This window comes from Sturnira hondurensis, unplaced genomic scaffold (genome assembly GCF_014824575.4).
Source record: "Sturnira hondurensis isolate 20B ecotype Veracruz unplaced genomic scaffold, ASM1482457v3 Scaffold0015596, whole genome shotgun sequence".
Lineage (NCBI taxonomy): Eukaryota > Metazoa > Chordata > Mammalia > Chiroptera > Phyllostomidae > Sturnira > Sturnira hondurensis.
Window position 1 is genome coordinate 10645717 of NW_028088227.1, and position 21413 is coordinate 10667129.

The window sequence follows — 21413 nt, forward strand, 5'->3', positions numbered from 1 at the left end:
GTAAGGTCTCTTTTGAGAAATCCACTGACAGTCTGATGGGAACTCCTTTGTAGGTGACTGTCCCCTTATCTCTTGCTGCTTCTAGGATTCTCTCCTTCATTTTGATCTTGGCTAATGTAATTCTGATGTGCCTTGGTGTGTTCCTTCTTGGGTCCAACTTCTTTGGGACTCTCTGAGCTTCCTGGATTTCCTGGAATTCTATTTCCTTTGCCAGACTGGGGAAGCTCTCCTTTATTATTTGTTCAAATAAGTTTTCCACTTGTGGCTGTTCCTCTTCCCCTTCTGGTACCCCTATAATTCGGATGTTGGAATGTTTAAAGATGTCCTGGAGGTTCCTAAGCCTCTCCTCATTTTTCTGAAATTTTGTTTCTTCCTTCTTTTCTGTTTGGTTGTTTCTTTCTTCCTTCTGGTCCACTCTCTTGATTTGAGTCCCAGTTTCCTTTCCATCACTACCGGTTTTCTGTACATTTTCCTTAATTTCAATCTCTTTAGCCTTCATATGTTCCTCTAATTTGTGCCTAAAATCAACCAGTTCTGTGAACATCCTGATCACCAGTATTTTGAACTATGCATCTGAAAGTTTGGTATTTCTTGGTCACTTAGAATTATAGGCTCTGGGCCTTTGAGCTGTTCTTGCGTCATAATGTATGGTCTGTTCACACCTGTTATGTATGAGGGACAGAGCCTTAGGTGTTCACTAGGGCAGGGCGACCCAGTTGCTGGGTTGTGACACTGTATGTGGGGGCGGGGTGAGAGGGGGGAAAATGGCGCTTTGCTCCGCTCCGCTCTCTCTCAGATTTCTGTCCCTCTGTGGCTTCCCACAAGCAAATTGGGCCCCTCTGCTGCTGGTTCCCAGGTATGTGGGCTCATGTACTTTCCAGGGCCCTGTGGGTCTCTCCAATGAACTCTCTGTGAGCCTGGGAGCCTCTCCCAGCCCCTCAACCCAGAGAGTCTTTCCAGTTGGTGCTTTCAGTCTCTAATTCCCGTCGCTGGGGCCCTAGCCCAAGTAATCTCACTGTTCGCTCCTTCACTTGGTTTATCTGCGCACGAATGTGTGACCGCAGTCAGCCAGCTGCCCTGTGCCCTCACTGGGTCCGCCCGTTGCCACCCCACACCTGGGATCCACCAACCACCTCCACTCCTGTGTCGGTCTGGACCGAACGATCTTTCCAGCCCGACCTGGTTCCGCTGCCAACTCCGCCCCTTACCAGTCTTGCTGGGTGTTTCATTGTTGTCGGACTTCCGTAGAGTTCAATTTTCACTGTTTTGGCTGTGTTTTTTTTCTAAAACTTTGCTGTCTTTAAATTTAGTTGTGGGAGGGGCACAGTGTTTCCACCTACCCCTCCATCTTAGCTGGAAGTCTGCCCTTCCATTCTAAATGAAACCTTTGTTGGATAGAGTAATCTTGGATGTAGGCCCCTGCCTTTCATGCCTCGGAATACTCCTTTCCATCCCCTTCTTGCCTGCAAGGTTTCTTTCAAGAAATCATCCGATAATCTTATGGGAACTTTTTCATAGGTAACTGTCTCCTTTTCTCTTGCTGCTTTTAAGATTCTCTCATCTTTAATCTTTGGTAATCTAATTATGATGTGCCTTGGCGTATGCTTCCTTGGGTCCAACTTCTTTGAAATTCCAACTTCTCCAAGATTCTTGGACTTCCTAAAGTCTATTTCCTTTGCCAGATTGGGGAAGTTCTCCTTCATTATTTTTCCAAATAAGTTTTCAATTTTTTTGCTCTTCCTCTTCTCCTTCCAGCACCCCTATGATTTGGATGTTGGGATGTTTAAGGTTGTCCTGGAGGTTCCTCAGCCTCTCCTCACTGTTTTGAATTCTTGTTTCTTCATTTGGTTCTGATTGAATGTTTCTTTCTTCCTTCTGCTCCAAATCATTGATTTGAGTCCCAGTTTCCTTTCCATCACTGTTGGTTCTCTGTATATTTTTCTTTATTTCACTTTGCATAGCTTTCACTTTTTCCTCCATTTTGCAACCACACTCAACCATTTCTGTGAGCATCCTGAATACCAGTGTATCAAACTCGGCATCTGATAAGCTGGCTATCTCTTCGTCCCTTAGTTCTATTTTTTGAGTTTTGATCTGTTCTTTTTTGGGGGGACATATTTCTTTGTCTGGGGGTACCTGTTTTTGGAGTCTCAGGTATTCACCAGGGTGGGGCAACTCATGTTGCTGTGCTGTGGCATTGTATCTGGGGGAAGGGTCAGAGAAGGAACAGTGTTGCTTGCTTGGCTCACATCCCACATTCAGTCACTTCCCCTGTTATCCACAAGCAAATTGGGCCCTTCTGGTGCTGATTCCTGTCTGTGTATGGGACTGTTTGTTTTGCTTGATAGTTCACTTTGTTCATTAGACTCCACATACGAGTGAAATCATATGGTACTTGCCTTTCTCTGACTAGCATATTTCACTTAGCATAATGCTCTGCAGATCCATCTATGCTGTAACAAAATGTAAAACTTCCCTCTTTTTTATGGCCAAGTAAGTATTACATTGTGTAAATGTACCATTGCTTTTATTTCTTAGTGAAGGAGAGGCAGAGAGGGATAAAAAGAGATAGAGATATATATAAAGAGAGACACACACACATAGAGACAGACAGACAGACATCAATGTGAGAAACACTGATCGGCTGCCTCCCATACATGCCCTAACCAGAATCCAAACCCACAATGTTTGGGTGAACTGGGTGATGCTAAAGCCAACTGATGCACCTGGCCAGTGCACCACTGATTTTTTATCCACTCATATACTAAATGAGCCCTTGGGCTGCTTCTAAATCTTGGCTATTGTAAATAATGCTGCAATGAACACAGGGCTGCATAAATTCTTTCACATTAGTGTTTTGAATTTCTTTGGAACTGCCTTATGACCCAGAAGTGGAATTGCTGAGTCATAAGGCAGTTCCATTTTTTATTTTTTGAGGCTTTCCCAAGTGCTTTCCCAAATGGCTGTATCAATCTGCATTCCCACCAATAGTGCATGGGGGTTCCCTTTTCTCCACATCCTCACCAATATATTGTTTATTAATTTTTTTATGATAGCCATTCTGACAGGTGTGAGGTGATACCTCACTGTGGTTAATCATTTATCTAATTATTAATGACATGGAACACCTTTTCAAGTCTACTGGCCATCTGTGTGTCCTCTTTTGAGAAGTATCTACTCAGGTCCTCTGTCCATTTTTTTAATCCTCAACAAAGAATGTTTATTGATTATAGAGAGAGAGGAAAAGGAAAGAAAAAAACATTGATGTGAAAGAGAAACATTAATTGGTTGCCTCCTATACACGCCCCAAATGGGGAGCAAACCTGCAACATTTTGGCGTATGGAATAATGCTCCAACCTTTGAACTACCTGGCCAGGGCCTTTGACCTTTTTTAAATTGAATTGTTTGTTTTGGTGTTGAGTTTTTTAAGTTCTTTATAAATTTTGGATGTTAACCTCTTATCAAATTTATCACTGGCAAATATGTTCTCCCATTCAGTGGGTTGTCTTTTCATTTTGTTGATAGTTTCCTTTGCTGTGCAAACCCTTTTTACTTTGATGTAATTCCATGTTTATTTTTCCATTCTAAATGAAAGCTTTATTCCTAGGTATTTTATTATTTTTGAAGCAATCGTGGATGATATCATTTGCTTAGTTTCCCTTTCTGAGAGTTCATAATTGGTGTATGAAAATGCAACTGATCTCTGGGTATTTATTTTGCATCCTGCTACTTTACTGAATTCACTTATCAGTTCTAATAGTTTTTTGATGGAATTTTTAGGGTTCTCTATATACAGTATCATGTTACCTAAAAATAATGAGTCTCACTTCTTCCTTTCCAATTTGGATGCCTTTTATTTCTTCTTGTCTGATACCCGTGACTAGTATTAGTTGAATAAGAGGAGTAAAAGAGGACATCACATCTTCTTCCTAATCTTAAGGGAAATGCTTATGGTTTTTGCCCATTGAGTATGATGTTGGCTGTGGGTTTGCCTTTACTGTGTTCTGTTCCCTCTGTTCCCTCTTGCTGAGAGTTTTATCACAAATAGGTGCCAGATTTTATCAAATGCTTTTTCTGAATCTATTGATATAATGATGTGGTTTTTATCCTTCATTTTGTTTTATGTAATGTATCACACATTTACTGATTTGCATTACTGTACCAACCTTTCATTCTAAGAATAATTCCCACTTGATCACATGTATTGCTGGATCCAGTTTGCTAATATTTTGTTGAGGATTTTAGTATGTATGTCTATCAGGGATACAGGCCTACCATTTTCTTTTTTGTAGTGTCTTTAACTGGTTTTGGAATTAAGACATTGCTGGCCTCATAAATGAGTTTTTCATTCCTCCCATCTCTTGGGTTTATGGAATAGTTTGAAAAGGATAGGTGTTAGTTTTTTAAATATTTGGTAAAATTTTCTCCCAAATTGTCCAACTTTTGGCATATAGCTGCTCATAATATTTTCTTATAATCCTTTGTATTCCTTTGGTGTCAGCTAGTACTTCTCTTTCATTTCTGATTTTATTTATTTGGGTCCTCTTTTTTTTTTCCTTGATGAGTCTGGTTAAAGGTTTGTCAATCTTGTTTATCTTTTCAAAGAATCAGCTTTTGGTTTTATTGATCTTTTGTATTTTTTCTAGTTTTTACTTTGTTTATTTCTGCTCTGATTTTTATTATTTCCTTCTTTCTACTTACTTTGGGTTTTGTTTGTAGTTCTTTTTCAAGTTCCTTGAAGTGTAAAGTTAGATTGGTTGAGACTTTTTTGTTTCTTGAGATAGGCCTGTAATACTATCAACTTCCCTCTAGGACTGCTTTTGTTCTGTCCCATAGATTTTGGACTGTTGTGTTCTCATTTCCATTTGTTTCAAGGTATCTTTGATTTGTTCCTTGATCTCATTGTTTATCCATAATAAACATATTAGTTAGCCTCCAGGTTTTTGTTTTTCAGTTTTTTTCTTACAATTGATTTCTAGTTTCACACCATTATTGTTGGAGAAGATGCTTAATATGATTTCAATTTTATTAAATTTATTGAGACTTGTTTTATGTCTTAACATGTAGTCTATCCTAGAAAATTTTCCACATGTGCTTGAAAACAATGTATGCTTTGGGGTGAAATGCTCTGAAGATATCAATTAAATGCATCTGATATGTGTCATATAAGACCACCACTTCCTTGATTTTCTGTCTGGAAGATTCATCCACTGATGTCAATGGGGTATTAAAATCTCCTACTAGGACTGTACTGCTGTCAATCTCTCTATGTCCAGAAAAATTTGCTTTACATATTTAGGTGCTCCTTTGTTGAGTGAATATGTTTAAAAATTTGCTTTACATATTTAGGTGCTCCTTTGTTGAGTGAATATGTTTAAAAGGGTTATATCCTCTTGTTGGATTGCTCCCTTTATCTCATTGTGTCCTTCTTTGTCTCTTACTATAGCCTTTGCTTTAAAGTCTATTTTGTCAGATATAAGCACTGCTACATCAGCTGTTTTTCCTTTCCATTTGCATGAAATACCTTTTTCTATACCTTTACTTTTGTGTGTATATTTCATTCTGAGGTGGGACTCTTGCAGACAGCACACTAATGTGTCTGTTTTTCTTTTCCAATAAGCTATCTTATGTCTTTTGATTGGAGCATTTAAGCCTTTTATATTTAAAGTGATTACTAATCGGTACATACTGCTATTTTATTCTCTTAATTATGTTCCCCTCCTCCCCTCCCCTTCTCCTTCTTCTTCAAGCAGGTCCTTTAACATTTTTCATCATGCTGCTTTGGTGGTAATAAACTCCTTTTGCTTTTTTTTTAATCTGGGAAGATCTTTGTTTTTCTTTCAATTTTAAATGTTAGCTTTGCTGCATAAAGTGGTCTTGGCAGTAAGTCCTTGCTTTTCATCACTGAATATTCCATGCCAATTTTTTTCAACCTGAAATGTTTCTGTTGAAAATCAGTTGACAAGTCTTATGGGAGCTCCCTGGTAGATAACTGTCTTTGTCTACAGCTTTTAAGACTCTGTCCTTTTCACTAGCCTTTGCATTTTATTTATCATATGTCTTGGTATAGGTCTCTTTGGGCTCATCTTGTTTAAAATTCTCTGACCTTCTTGGACTTGTGTCTATTTCTTTCACAAGTTTAGGGAACTTTTCGGTCATTGTTTCTTCAAATAGGTTCTCAATTCCTTGCTCTCCTGTTGTCCCAAAAGTCCCTTAAACTATCTCATTTTTAAAATCTCTTTTCTTTTTGCTGCTCTGATTGTGTGTTTTCTTCTACATTGTCTTCCAAATTGCTGATTCAATCCTTTGCTTCACACAACCTACCGTTTATTCCTTCCAATGTAGTCTTCATTTCAGATATTATAGTTTTCACTTCTAACTGGTTCTTTTTTGTGGTATCTATATCCTTTTTCATATTACTGTAGTTCTCACTAAGTTTCTTGAGCAACCTTATAACCATTTTTGAATTCTATATCTGATAAACTGCTTACTTCTGTTTCATTTAGCTCTTTTTCTGGAGATTTCTCCTGGTCTTTCATTTAAGGATGTTTCTTTGTCATACCTATTTGACTGTCTCTTGGTGTTTGTTTCTATGCATTAGGTAGACCTGCTATGATTCCCAGTCTTGGTAGAGTGGCCTTATGTAGTAGGTGACCTGAAAGACCCAGTGCTGCAGTCTTCTTGATCACCAGAGCTGGGAATCACCAGAGCTCCAGAAATGTCCTTTGTATGGGTTATGTGGGCCTTCCTATTGTGATTGAGTCTTGATTGCTATTTTCCCATTTGCACATGGGGTTAATCCTCAAACTGGCTGACTATTAGAATCAACCTCAGTGTATCAGCTGCTGTCCAACAGCAGTTGGAAGTGCTGACCACACTAAGCTGAATTCACCTCAGCGGGGTCTGATACCTGATGCAATCTCCCTTTGGAGATGCTGCTTGTGAAACTTCTTGGACCCTGCTCTGATGGTGTCTGAAGATGGCCACTGGGTGTGTTGTTCCTAGGGCTTCTTGGGAGGGACTCTGGTGCTGGACAATGTCAAATGTTGTCTATGACTGGCCCTGGACAACCTGTTTGGAGGTACAAAGTGATCCACAGTTTGTGGCTGCACAGTTTGCTGGGCCAGGTGTGCATTAGAAGGTCCAAGCTGTGTACCAAAGATGTTTTACCAGTACCAAGCCTAGAGACAGGTCAGCAAAAGTCCCAAGGTCCTCCATGACCTGCCTCCACCTGCTGGCTGCCTGTTAGACTCAGTTGCTAAAAACACCTCTGGTAATACTCAAGTTGCACAGATATGTTCTCAGTGAGTCACCAGGCAAAGGTGAGTAGCAGGCACCAGACTGATACAGGTTCAAACTCGGTGCCAGTGCTGGGTCTGAAGCCACTCAGTAAACATTCCAGAGTATATCAAGTCTAGCTGCCACCCGCTGGGTTTTTGCACACTTTTGTGATGGAGTGGCGTCTCAGGGAGTCATTATAGTTAGGCCGACAGAGTTTATCAGGCCCCAAAAGACCAAGATTTGGCCATGCGAAGGGAAGACTCTACTCTGGTCTGCTGTGGGAAGAAAAAAAAAAATGGCATGGCCCCTGTCCTATAGCTAGTACATTAGGGCTGATAAGTGTCAGAGTTTAGAATCAAACCCAGATCTGTGTGACTGCCAAGCACATGCTATTAACTGCTACACTTTTCTGCCTTTCCATATTTGCCCAAGTAGTTCCCACTCATAAACCATGATGCTAATCACAGTTCATTTAAATACAGTACTAAAAAGTATTCTACAAATTCAAAGATTTCAAGGTTCATTAAAATAAAATCTGACATCTATACTACTGGACCATAACTGAAACATGAAAATGAAAAAATTACTTACTTGCACAATTTGCCTTCTGCCATGTGGAATTAAAAAACTCAGACAGAATCAGAACTATTTGTATTCTATCCGCCATTAGGAGACTTCTGGCACAACTATGACTCTCAGAAGTATTCTGTAACCAAAAAAAAAAAGCAAGAAAGAAAAGAAAAATACAGCCTAAGTATTTTTAAGAGTTCTAAACAACAACTTAAGACAAAAAAACATTTTGAGATAGTTCAAATATTTACTCTAAGCATTTTAACATTATTTAATATACTCAAATAATGATTTCATTAATAATAACAATTGTAATAAAACAATATTTATTGATACCAGGTTTATCTGCAAAGGAAGAAAATCTTTGCTTTTTAAATAAGTGTCTGCTTCTATAGCACAATCTCAACAACTTATGCCCAAATTTTGTATGTCATATTTTTTACTTTTTGTGCATACGAAAAAATTATGGAAAGCTATTCACAAAATGCAGCAGTGGTTATATATGAATAAGGAAATACTCTGATTTTTATTTTATTTTGCATCTTTCATACTAAGTTTTTCTACAATGATCATATATTATTTACATGATTTTTTTAATCTGGTGAATAAATGATCACAAAACATTAGTTTCATCTCCTGGGTAATTTTTGGTACATATCCACTTTGTACCCAGATAAAACAATATGCTTTCCACAGATCATTTTAATAATGAAACTCAAACTATGCAAATAATACGTGCAAGTTTCTAAATTATTTGGTCTTTAAATGTTTCCTTTCCCTTTTGCCCCAAGCAAGGAACTAAGTCCTGATGACTCTTCATTCTTTCAAAGTTAATTAACTCCTTCTACTTACCAGGCACTAAAAGAATCCTGGTGTTTTGAGGATACAAAAAAGTAAAAAAGACTGCCATCAACACTGGGGCTTCAAGAACCTCCCCAGACACATAAACATAAGGAATAGTGTGATGAGTAATAAAAGATAAAGACTAATGACTGTAGAAAAGAACTGATCAGCCATACGGGGGTGAAAAAAGAGGGAAGGCAGGCTTAACAGCAGAATTCTTGCTTTGAAATATCTCTGATGCTCATTTTAGGATGGTTACCCTCTCTACAGCTTAGTTTTGTCATCTCATTAAAAGATACATCAGAACAAATATCTGCTTTTAAAACAGTTAATTAAATAAATAAAAGATTTTGAAAGCCTCTTTCCTGAAACTGCTTTCAGAGCAATATCAGCTAAAGCAGAAAATTTTCATCATCACTTCTTAAATATTGGAGCATAGCCTAAGGAGTCAGACAAGCCTCATTCATTAGCTGGCCATCCTGGGAAGCTAAGGTGACCTCTCTGAGGTTCAGTTTCATAGTCACAAGTCCTGAAATAACAAAATCACCTAGCACAATGTCTGGCACCTAGTAGGTAACTGATACATGCTATTTCACCTAGCTACCTTGCTGCCAACCTGAAGTGCTCTAAGTCGGTAGTATAGGCTATGTGTAATCAGTCACAGGAGTTGAATCTTCCTAAGCAGATGACTAGCTATTTTAAAAAATCAATGCAGCTTAGTCTGTATGAGTGGTCAATGTGTGGAAAAGTTCAATTGAGGAAGACTTCAGTGTAGTTGGGAGAAATTAGGATGAGTTCCTAGAGGAAATGAGATTTGAACTAAACCCTATACTGAGAAAGGGAAGAGGAATCATTACATGGTATTCAGGGAGTATTCAATAGGCTAATATAGCTAGAAAGGAGTGTACCTCTGTGAAAGTATAGGCATTAGAGGGACAATTTTAGGGTGAGGTTATTAAGAGTCTTGAGTGTCATGAGATTGAGACAGTGGGAAACTTGTTAAGTTTTTTAATTCTCAACCAAGGACATGCTTATTGATTTTAGAGAAAGGAGAAGGGAGGGAGAGAAGTATTGATGTGAGAGAGATACATTGATTGGCTGCCTCTCATATGCACACCAACTGGAAACCAAACACGCAGGGCATAGGCCTGTGCTCATATGCACACCAACTGGAAACCAAACACGCAGGGCATAGGCCTGTGCTCTGACCAGGAACTGAACCTGTGACCTTTCGGTTTACAGGACCATGCTCCAATCAACCGAGCCACATTGGTCAGGGCAATAGTGGGAAACCTTTAAAAACTTCTGAGGAAAGTGCCATGAAAAGCAGTTTGGGGAACACTGGACTCTAGGTTACAATATGTAGGGTGAGGAGGCAGAGAGACTAATTAGACCATTTCCACAGTTAAATTATGATATAAAGATGGTGGCAACTGTGGAAATGGAAGGGAAGAGATGAATAATCCCATTGATCATGTACTTGTTGAGTACCTGATGGTTCTAAACGTTTCAAATGTATGAGTCACTTACTCCTTATAACAACTCTCTGAAATAGGTAGTCGTATCCTTCTGGATTCAAACCCAACCTCTTCCACTATAATGCTTTGGATAAGATACTTAATCACTCTGAGGCTCAGTTTGTTAAAGCATCACATCCACCTATGTATGCCTATATTCCTTATCAGGATGGAAACTTTGTATTATATCTTTGTGCTCCCAACATGTAGGATGTGATTAAAAAAAAACAACACTGGTTCTTGGTTTATAGAATTTTGAATTCTTAATACTCAAATTCTTAATACTCAAATAAATACTCATAACCATGTTGCAGAACCCTAACTACAATTAACCCATCCATCCACTTTCATCATGTCTGTATGGCAAAAAGCCAAAAACCAAGCAGACTATTTCCACAATAAATCCATTATACCAAACTGTACTCCTCACTTTGCTGTCAGCTCATTCTCCCCTCTTTAAAAACCTCTATTCCGATCTTCCTTACTTTCCCTGAAACTCCAACATCCCTCTCACCCTTTACTCTCAAGAGACTATCTGGCCTCCTAGTTGACAATGAAAAGAGAAGCTATCAAGCTGAAACTCTGAGCTGACTACCTCTACACCCAATGTCTCCTCTACCCTCCTGTTATAATGTAGAAAGTCAAAGGCTCATCTCTGTGTGGATGTCCTAGATTCCCATTTATTCTGCCTTCTCAGGAAAACTGACCTTGTTTACTTTCTCCACTCTCCTGTATCTTCACCTTCTCTATAGGATCCTCTTCCCAGGGGCATTTAAACATGTTCGGGTCTCTCCATCTTAAGAAAGGAAGTAGGGGAGAAGAGACAGAGAAAGGAGGGACAAAGTAACAGTAAGAAATTAAAGAAAACTGCTGAGTCCCATATTCCTCTGTAGTGACCTACTGAATATCTTGTCTCCTTTCCAAGGTCAAACTCTTCATCAGTTGTGTAAATTTACTCTTCCCACTTCCTCATCTTCCATTCTATCTAACCCACTTTAATCTTGCTTTCACCCAAGCACTCCATCACAATTACTTTGGCTGTGGCACCAATAATGATAATGTTGACAGATGCACTTCCAGTCCTCACCAGGATTTGACACAAATAACCAACCCTTCCCTTTTCTTTTATTTGCAGGATACTACACTCAAATTTTTCTTTATCTTTCAGACTCTTCTTTTTCAGTCTTCTTTGAAACTTTATTCTCTACCTAAGTCTTCAACTCTTAGCATGCCTTACTCATTTATCAAGTATACTCATCATGCCACGGTTTCAAACACTACTTTCTAATCTGACCACTCCCAAACATATTATCTCAAATCCAGGTCTCTAAGACATATGTATCCTATCACTCATGCATTATCTCCACTTTATGTATCATAAACACCTCAAAATCAGGTTCATGATATTCCCCCCACCAAAAAGGTTCCTCCCTCCACTTGGGTAAATGGCAACCCTATTCACTAAGCTTTTATTATTAAAATACAGTAAATCATTATTTCCTTTCCTTCGCTCTCCACATTCAATTAACTACCAAGCCTTGTAAACTTTATCTCCTAAGTATTTCTGAAATCTACCCATTTCTTCCCACCAGTTTAAACTAAAAGAAGAAAGTGTAACTAAAGAAGGGGGAATCCATCACTTCTACCTTCAGGTTTATTACCTTAAGATAATAAAACTATAGGTGATCCTTGATCCAGTAATTCAGAGAGAAAGTAACAAGAAAACAGAATTATCATCATATAATTCTATTGTGATTAAATGAATTAACTTGCTGTACCAGTGAAATAGCCTGCTAATTTCTAACTTTGATTTTTTTTCTCATTGTTACACTCCTCTCTTCTGTGAATCAAGCCATGGACATGGATTGACTCTAAAGAGGTGAGAAAGTATGTTTTGTTCAAAATTCAGCTTGTAGATTTTCTTTGATTAACCCCATCTTGCTCTCCTTTTTAATTCAGCTTATCCTTCACCCTTTTGCTCTAAATTGCTAGTACAATTTATACATTAATATTGATGTTTTTTATTTTATTTTTATCAATATAGGTTTATTTTTCCAAAATATACTAACAGTTTGAGGCCTAAACCCAATCTTCCTTTTTCCTTCTACATCCTTTTACCAGCCCAATATTTATGAATAGCATGTGCTTACTGATTAAACTAATCTAAATGAAAGACTAAGTCTATGTGAGTCAGAGAAAATACATTACTCTGGAGGAAAAAACCATCTTAGTCCCAAACACAAAAAACACTGATTCCTGCAAGTTCACTCCTAAGAAACTCAGAATGCATTTTCAATATATTCATATTATACATTATGGTTCAATACCCAAACCAATTCAAAAAATGCCTATTAAATACATTAAGTGCCTCAGAACTGTAGAAATCATACGTTTGAGCTAATATACCACATCCAACTCTAAGGAGAGGAAGGAAAAGAGACCAAAGTATAGAATGAGTTGGAGAAAAAAGGCACATTGGGAAAAGGGTTTTTCTGCCTCTTTGTATCTCTTTATCCCTTTCTTTAACACAAGGGTGAGGAGAGCCAGGTCCCAGATCACTGGTAGAGTCTGAGAGGCACAAAGGAGAAGGAAGTTTCTGCCACTTCCACTCTAGGAAGGGGAATTCGTGTGGAAATTTTTAAAGAGATTGGATGATGTCCATAATCACCCAAGAGTTTGCAATAATTTTTTAACTTCTTAATTCCACAGTATCTATACAAATGTGAAAAGTTTTTGCTGCCTCAAAAAACCTAAGCTTTGCATCATAATTACAGTCATTCTGGCCACAAACAACTCACTTTTGCTCAAAACAGAATATGATGCCATTTAATAACACCCTGCTATAGTTGACAGGGACAACTAGTGAGGTCTTTATTTTTAAATCATAGTAAGGTGTGTGTATCCCTTGCTATATCCAATAGAATTATGCCTCGAAAATACTGCATGTAAGCCTCCATTACTTAAACTATATTGAAAACTAGCTCTTTACAGAAAGACTGACCACAGGAATCATTTAATGCAAATAAATCCCTTCTTTATGTAAAAAAAAATAGGTTTATATTATGTAATAGCAAGCTGACTTAAAGCAAAATTTAACTATATACAAGTCTGTATTCTGTCCAATTATGATTTTTAAAATAATTCCAACCACACTTTCATGAGACTGCTTGTACTCTCAACAAGAGAGAAACTTCCCCACTCCACAATTCCAAAGTTATTCATGTTTTCCCTTCACAAGGCAACTCTGGCCCACACCTCGTGACTCCCACCAGACTTGACATTATTCCCTTCCTATTCTAGATCTATAAGGATCCTAGGAGCAGGAACATATATTTTCTTAAGTCCTTCATGGCACCTACCACATGACCAAAACAGCCCTAAGAGTGCCAAGAATGGGCTGGGGGGGAGGGGGGTGCAATAGGTATTTTTACCGTTTCCTAATATTTTAGCTCCCGTTTACTAAGAACCATTACTATGTTCCAATTTTCTAAGAATTCCTTTTGTCTCCATCTTACAGATGAGAAAAACAGCACAGAGTATGCAACCTGCTGAGAGTATACTGATAATAGGAAGAAATTAAGATTAAGATAATTCGAGGTCAAACTTCCAGACAGTGGTGGATCTGAACATTTCTGGATACAAAGCTCAAGGTCCTAACCACTACCACATACAGCTTCCCCACCCTACACGGAATTTCAGGAAAGGGTCCTTTCTGGGAACTCCAGATGGAAGTACAACGAAGCTGTGGTGAAGTTTGGGGAGAGGGGTTAAAGGGGGGAAGGAAAGAAAGGGTAGGGCTAGGGATGGAGAAGCCCCAAGAAAACTAGTCCTATCTATCTGTAAATAGTATGAACTAAGAGGCTGTCCGACAGCGCCACCAAGGTAAAAATTCAAACCCCAAGGCCACCCACTTTTTGATGCCCAAACTCTACAGTCCTAGCCCAACCCCTTTTTGTTACAGATGGGGAAACAGCTCCACCGCAAGTTAACCACGATCACGTACTCCTCCTTTCCCAACCCTCCACGCCAGAGTTGCCGGCTATGCTCCTCTACCAACCTGCACGGCTCGGCTGATGTTGTCCATCTTGCTGGCGACCTGTTGGAACAGAGGGTAGCAGGTCTGACAGAGGCGCACCGGCCGAGCACCGCGCACCAGACACCCGGTCAGCTCTGCGCTGCTGTTGGCAAAGTCCAGAAGCAACTCCCTGCACTCAGGGTCCAGATCCGGCAGGTCCGGGGGTAGAGACTGTGGCCCTAGCCTTCCTCCCTGCAGGAGGGTCAGAGACAAGTCCTCCACCATCAGCAACTGCCGCTCCGACAGGAGGTCGTACAAGACCCGGTGGGGGTTGCTGTCCAATGCGAGCGTGCCCAGAGCCAGCCCCGACCACATCAGGGGCACCAGCAGTATCGGCGGCAGTAGCCACGACCTCCGCCCCGTGTCGGACTCCATCGCAGAGTGCACACATCCGAGGGCGTTCACCAGCACTTCCCCACCTCCAGCCGGCGCCGCAGACCACCACTGCTTCCGGCTTCTTCGAAGTGCAGGCCGCAAGTGGAGTCACGAGGTGTGTGCGTCATTGCCCCGCCCCCGGCGCGCGGCGCCGGGTCCCATTGGCTACCGAGAGCCTCTCCGGGTCCGCGGGCCGGCGCACGTCCTGGAGGACGCACACTTCAGCGGCCTCGGGACCACAACCCTTGTCAGGCAGTTGCCAGAGGGGTGCGCAAGAGTCGGGTGCTGGGTGGTGTCTGACTGGGCCACCCAACCGAGCCTCCCCTGCCCTGTGGAAACAGGCGTCCACTCTTCGAACAATCAAATCTCCCGGGTATTGGCTCTCTATCACCACCCCCCCGCCCCCGGTTTGAGAATTGCCTGCGCTCTATAAGTCACGCCGCAGAAAGGCGGACTTGTGGGAATCACGAGTGAATTCCCTAAGGCCGCTGGGCCTTTGCAGATTTTTTTGCTTGGTGTTTCTTAACATAATTTTACCGCCATCCAGTTCAGAACGAGTAAAAACGTCTGTTGATTACTTTTGGTAGCGTAGTCTAGTAGGCTTCCAAGCTTTAAAAAACAAACAAACAAAAAACAAACAAACACGGACCTGCAAGAGCCGCCGCTGCCAGCGATATGTTCAAGGCAATTCAGAGATCCCTGGAACTGACCACCCTAAGTATTTCACCACAGTCTGTGCATCACAGGAAAGGGACTCCACAACACTGTGATTGTTAATGAGCTTTCATTCTACTTCGTTCCTAAATAAGTGGAAGAGCCAAGGACTCAAACTTGAAGAAAGCATCTCACATCTCCGACAGTATTGCGAGCCATTTAAAAGCTGGTGTCAGGAACGGTACTCCCAAACCGAGTCCAAGATGCAAAGTTTGCTTCGGTGATGGTTATACAGCTGTGACTATCACCCAAACGTACTTCCTGGGGTTTTCCCCAGATTTGGTGTTGCTGCTTTTGCTAGAGTTGTTGGACTACTTTGGCTACAGGTTCAAAACAAACAAGCTAATGCATCCTGTGTTCGCGGGATTAGCTGCCTCTCCTTACTATCCACAACAAGCCATCGCATTGGGCTAGGTCACTGAAAAGAAATTATGACTGGGGTTTACCAGGGTATATAGTTGTAAAAGATTTGTGGAAGGAGAACTTTCAGAAGCCAGGATATGTGAAGAATTTACCTGAAAATAAGTGGAATACCCCACACTCTGTCCATTTTAACCAGTTATAGGTGAACATTGGAAACTCAGTACAATAAACCAGTATTTCTACAGAAAATTACAGAGAAGTCAGTATTGAATGTAATAAACTGGCTCTCTTCTTCAGAAAAAAAACACACACTAAACTGCTTACATCAGTGCTGTCCGATGACTTATTGTAATGATAGATTCTATATCTGTTTTGTCTAATACAGTAGCCACAAGCCACATGTGGCTGATGAGCACTTGTAATGTGGCTACTGCTACCAAGAAACTGAATGTTTAAATTAATTTAGTTAGCTGTACATAGCCCCATCTGGCTAGTGATGCTGTGATGAACAGTACAGGAATACATTCTCTCCATAGTATGGTCCAAGGGTGGCTAACCTGCAGGTTTACTTGGGAAGGGGTTCCAGGGGTACAGCACAAATTTGCATCCAGTACAAAAACCTGGAAAATTCATTCAACTTCAAGCTCCCATCCAGTTTCTGACAAGTTCAAGGCAATAGTAGGGGACACTCTCGAAAACATCCTGATACCACTGCTGGGCTATAAAAAGAATTTAAGCTAATGACCTGCACTATGGTTCTCTGACAAGTTTGATAGAAAATTATTTCTCAGCTGTTGTGTCATCCAGTTTTTATTTTTGCCTTGTAAATTGCAGAGTTACTATACTTTTATTCAGCTTCTGTAGGGAACTGCTTCAGGAGACATGGAAATGTAGCTCAGCACCCACGTGGAAAACCAGTTGGGGGGCAAGTTGGCACCCAGGACCACGCCCATGAAGAAGTTCCCCCGTGGGAAATCAGGCCTGCATTATACCTAGGCTGCTTTGTAACTTGCTCTTGCTAAAACTCTCTCACCCTGAGTTCCGGCAGAAAGCCCTTGCTGCACAACTTTAGAGTAACTTCCTGAAATCTGTGCTAATTCTCCCAGGGACTGGAGTGTAACCAGACCTGTTACTCTTATCATTCCCTTGCATTTGCAACATTTTTTCCTTGTTAATCTGTAAGAAATAGTAACATCCATTCCATTGTTATCTGTAAAAAGTGATTACCTAAAACAAACCTAAGTATAATGAATGAAAGCCTTCTATGATGTATGCTATTAGAAAGCCAATAAAAGCCTGTCAAGACAAGGGTCAGGGAGCTCTCCCCTTGAGACAGTAGCCCTGCCGTCTCTTTTCCTCCACAGGACTCGGTAGTATGTGTGAACTTATCTTATCTCATCCATCCACTGCGGGCCAGTGTCCGCCCCAAGCTTATGGTATAATTTATGTTTCTGAGGGGCCATAGAGTTACTTTTTACCCAATCTGTTTGGATATTGTTTTGAGTTCCTAAATATCCTTGTGATGGCTATGTTTTGCTTCATTTTTGTTACCAAAAAACTAAATTGTCCCAGGTTTGGCCACTGGGAGCCTGTTCAAGCTGATTTCTGTATGTTCTTGTTATGTCCCCATCATTCTTCAAGCACATCTTTACTTTCTAGCACAAGAAAGTAAATGACTCGGGCTAAACTTGCACTCTTCCTGCCCCAGTGGTGGAAGCAGGTATTTCTCTAAGGATTCCTGGTTTTCTGTTTGTTTTTTAATGAAGAATGATATTAAGAAGCCACCACCTAGGCACTATGTATGGACATTACTGGGGTGCCTCTACTACTAAGCCTTTTCAGTGGACAGAGCCAAGGAAAATAGACACAAAAATACATGGGTATATGTGTGCATATACATAAATATATACACATTTACATTTACTTTTATATCTATGTGTATTTCCAGTCACTGTTATTGCTAGTTCTGATCTAACACTACAGAGTTCATTCTACTTTTCTCTCTTTTCATATTTGTAACTCCCTTCTCCAGCAGTGGAAAAACCGGATTCCCATTATTCTTACTATATTACTTGTTTGAGCAATCCCTCTGAATGTAAGCAAACTCCCAGTCACTGCTGCCCCCTTCTCTCTATGGAAACCCTTCTTACCTCACTCGCAATGCTCCCTGACTCCCACAATATCCTTCTCTTGTTTTGTAGAGGCTACAACTCCTTTTTATGCCTTTCTTCTCCTGCTTTACAATCTGTTTCCTCCAAGTAGCCTGGTACTGTGGACATAGTAGGCACTCGATATACAGTGCAAATAGTGCAAATAGAGTTTATATAGTGCAAATGTACATCTGCTTTACGTGTTTTTTCCTTTGATACATCAGTGGAAACTTATACTTTCTTTTTTATTTACTGATTTTTATAGAGAAGAAGAAAGAGAAATATCAATTTGTTGTTCCACTTATTTATGCATTCATTGGTTGCTTCTTGTATGTGCCCTGACTGGAGATTGAACCCACAACGTTGGCGTATCGGGGCAGTGCTCTAACCAACTGAGCTACCTGGCCAGGGCCAAAACTTATACTTTCATTTTTCTAACTATTTAATATGCAAAAATGCAGTGAATTAATTTCTAATGCTTATAAACTTTGTATGCCTGACTAGAATGACCCAAATACATGAAATGTATAAATAATATTGTTCATTTATAACACTTTGCAGAGTCTCATGTATTCACTCCTGTGTCCAGTCTCATTTCCAAATCTCTCATCCCCAAATAGAACATTTTATAGCTTCTTTGTTAGGAGATATTTCTAAAGCAATGACATTTAATCACATTTACCTGACAGACTATACAGTTGTAAATATATTTTTCATAGATGAATCTTATTAAAACTTCAAGTTTGTATCAATATATTTTCAAGGAAATACTTACTCAATAAAGAAATGAGGCCCTGGCTGGTGTAGCTCAGTGGATTGAGCGTGGGTCTGTGAACCAAAGGATCAAGGTTTGATTCCCAGTCAGGGCACATGCCTGGGTTGCAAGCCAGTTCCCAGCAGGGGACTCACAAGAGGCAACCATACATTGATATTTTTCTCCCTCTCTCCTTCCCTTCCCCTCTAAAGATAAATAAATAAAATATTTTTTAAAAAAAGAAATGAGAAGGCCCTGGCTGGTGTAGCTCAGTGGATTGAGTGTGGGCCTGCGAACCACACGCTCACGGTTCGATTCCCAGTCAGGGCACATGCCTGGGTTGCAAGCCAGTTCCCAGCAGGGGACTCACGAGAGGCAACCATACATTGATATTTCTCTCTTTCTCTCCTTCCCTTTCCCTCTAAAGATAAATAAATAAAATAGAATTTAAAAAAAAGGAAAAGATTTTCTCTAAAAAAAAAAAAAGAAAGAAATGAGATACGTAACAGGTACGACCAGACCAAAAAATTATGGCTCAAACAGAAGAACAAATCAAAGCCCCAGGACCAATACTTTTAAGCGGCCAAGAGATAGCCAACCTATCAGATGCACAGTTCAAAACACTGGTGATCAGGATGCTCACAGAACTGGTTGATTTTGGTTGCAAATTAGATGAAAAATGAAGGCTACACTAAATGAAATGAAGCAAAGTGCACAGGGAATCAATAGTGATGAGAAGGAAACTGGAACTCAAATTAATGGAGTGGACCAGAAGGAAGAAAGAAACAACCAAACAGAAAAAAATAAAGAAACAAGAATTCAAAAAAATGAGGAGAAGCCTCGGAACCTCCAGGACATCTTTAAACATTCCAACATCTGAATTATAGATGGGAGAGGGAGGGGAGAGGAATTAAGGGGGAGAGGAACAGCCACAAGTGGAAAACTTATTTGAACAAATAATAAAGGAGAACTCCCCAAATCTGGCAAAGGAAATAGACTTCTAGGAAGTCCAGGAAGCTCAGACAGTCCCAAAGAAGATGGACCCAAGGAGAAACACACCAAAGCACATCATAATTACATTAGCCAAGATTAAAATGAAGGAGAGAATCCTAGAAGCAGCAAGAGATAAGGGGACAGTCACCTACAAAGGAGTACCCATCAGACTGTCAGCAGATTTCTTAAAAGAGACCTTACAGGCAAGAAGGGGCTGGAGAGAAGTATTCCAAGTCCTGAAATCCAAAGACCTACAAACAAGATTGCTCTATCCAGCAAAGCTTTCATTTAGAATGGAAGATAAAGCGATTCTCAGATAAGGTCAAGTTAAAGGAGTTCATCATCACCAAGCACTTATTATATGAAGTGTTAAAGGGACTTATCCAAGAAAAAGAAGATAAAAAATATGAACAGTGATATGATAGCAAACTCAGTTATTAACAATCACACCTAGAACAAAAGCAAACTAAGTGGACAGCTAGGTCAGGATGGAGCCACAGAAATGGAGATCACATGGAGGGTTAGCAACAGAGGAGTGGGAGGAGGAGAGGCAGGGAGAAGGTACAGAGAATAAGTAGCATAGACAGTGGGGAGAAAACAGGGGGAGGGCAAGAGTAGTGTAGAAAATGTAGAAGCTAAAGAACTTATGACACATGGACATGAACTAAAGGGGGAGAATGTTGGGGGGAGGAGTGTGTAGGGTGGAGGGAATGAAGGGGGGAATGGGACAACTGCAATGGCATAATCAATAAAGTATATTTAAAAAACAATTAAAATGAAAAATTTTTTCATTATTTAAGCAGAAAAAATAAATAAAAATAAATGAATAGAAATGTACATGAATATGTGTACTTTATTATTTTTAAATTATCAGTAACCAAATTATGATCACTGAATCCATTTCTTAATATAACAAAAATATTTATTGTTAATTAGATACCTAATATATGATGCTGTCCCATAGCCAGAATTCATTGGTCCAGGAATCAAGTGGAAAAGGGAGTAGCACTGTTCACTATTACCCCTAGTGATCCACTAAAATAATTTTTGCTTACTGTTCCCAGAACCTTATGTTCTCCTGACCCAGAGGTCTTAGTTCCAAATGGAGGCAAAGCATCCACCAGGAAGTACAACAATGATTCCATTGAATTAGAAGTTAAGACTGCCTTTTGGCTACTTTGTGCTCCTCATGCACCTGAAACAATAGGCAAAACAAGGAGTAACTATGCTGGCTGGGGTGGCTGATCATGACTACCAAGGGGAAATTGGACTGCAGCTTCACAATGGAGGTAAGGAAGAGAGGTCTGGAAAACAGGAGGTCCCTTAGGGTGTCTCTTGATATTACCATGCCCTCTGATTAAGGCCAATGGAATACCACAGTGACCCAGTCTAGGCAGGACCACTATTGTCCCAGACCCTACAGGAATGGAGATTTGGGTCATCCCACCAGGTAAAGAGCCATGACCAGCTGAGGTGCTTGCTGAAGGCAAAGGGAATGCAGAATAGGGAGTGGAAGAAGGCAGGAATAACTGCCTTTGATGCCAACTCCAACCATGTGACCAGTTATAGAAACAAGGACTACAATTGTCATGAGTATTCTTCTTTATTTTGCTATAAATGTGTGTGTAAAATCTTTGCTTTCTTCTCTCTCTTATTCTCTTGTTGCATAACATGAGGTATATTTACTTTATGTCATAGTATTTAAGTATTGCTAATTTTACATCATAGAATTTCAGTTAAGGGATGTCAAGAAGAAGAGTAAACATCACTAAGGACT

At 40.1% G+C, this 21413-nt stretch overlaps 1 protein-coding gene, 1 long non-coding RNA gene and 1 pseudogene across 2 annotated transcripts in view; 2 read left to right on the plus strand and 1 right to left on the minus strand.

Moving 5' to 3' along the window:
- Nucleotides 1–14763, minus strand: part of OSTM1 (osteoclastogenesis associated transmembrane protein 1) — a 32160-nt gene extending 17397 nt beyond the window's left edge. The window contains exons 1-2 of the mRNA XM_037064990.1: nucleotides 14270–14763; nucleotides 7874–7988 (exon numbers count right to left, since the gene is read on the minus strand). Of these exons, the coding sequence (XP_036920885.1) occupies nucleotides 7874–7988; nucleotides 14270–14662 (508 nt within the window). The 5' untranslated portion in view covers nucleotides 14663–14763. The remainder of the gene's footprint in view (nucleotides 1–7873; nucleotides 7989–14269) is intronic.
- LOC119000147 (uncharacterized) lies at nucleotides 4484–17297 on the plus strand. The gene is made up of 3 exons (XR_005069252.1): nucleotides 4484–4495; nucleotides 16181–16189; nucleotides 17025–17297. It is a non-coding gene; the product is annotated as an uncharacterized LOC119000147 (long non-coding RNA).
- LOC119000145 (MICOS complex subunit MIC26-like) lies at nucleotides 15162–16266 on the plus strand (annotated as a pseudogene).
- Nucleotides 17298–21413: the final 4116 nt, after the last annotated feature.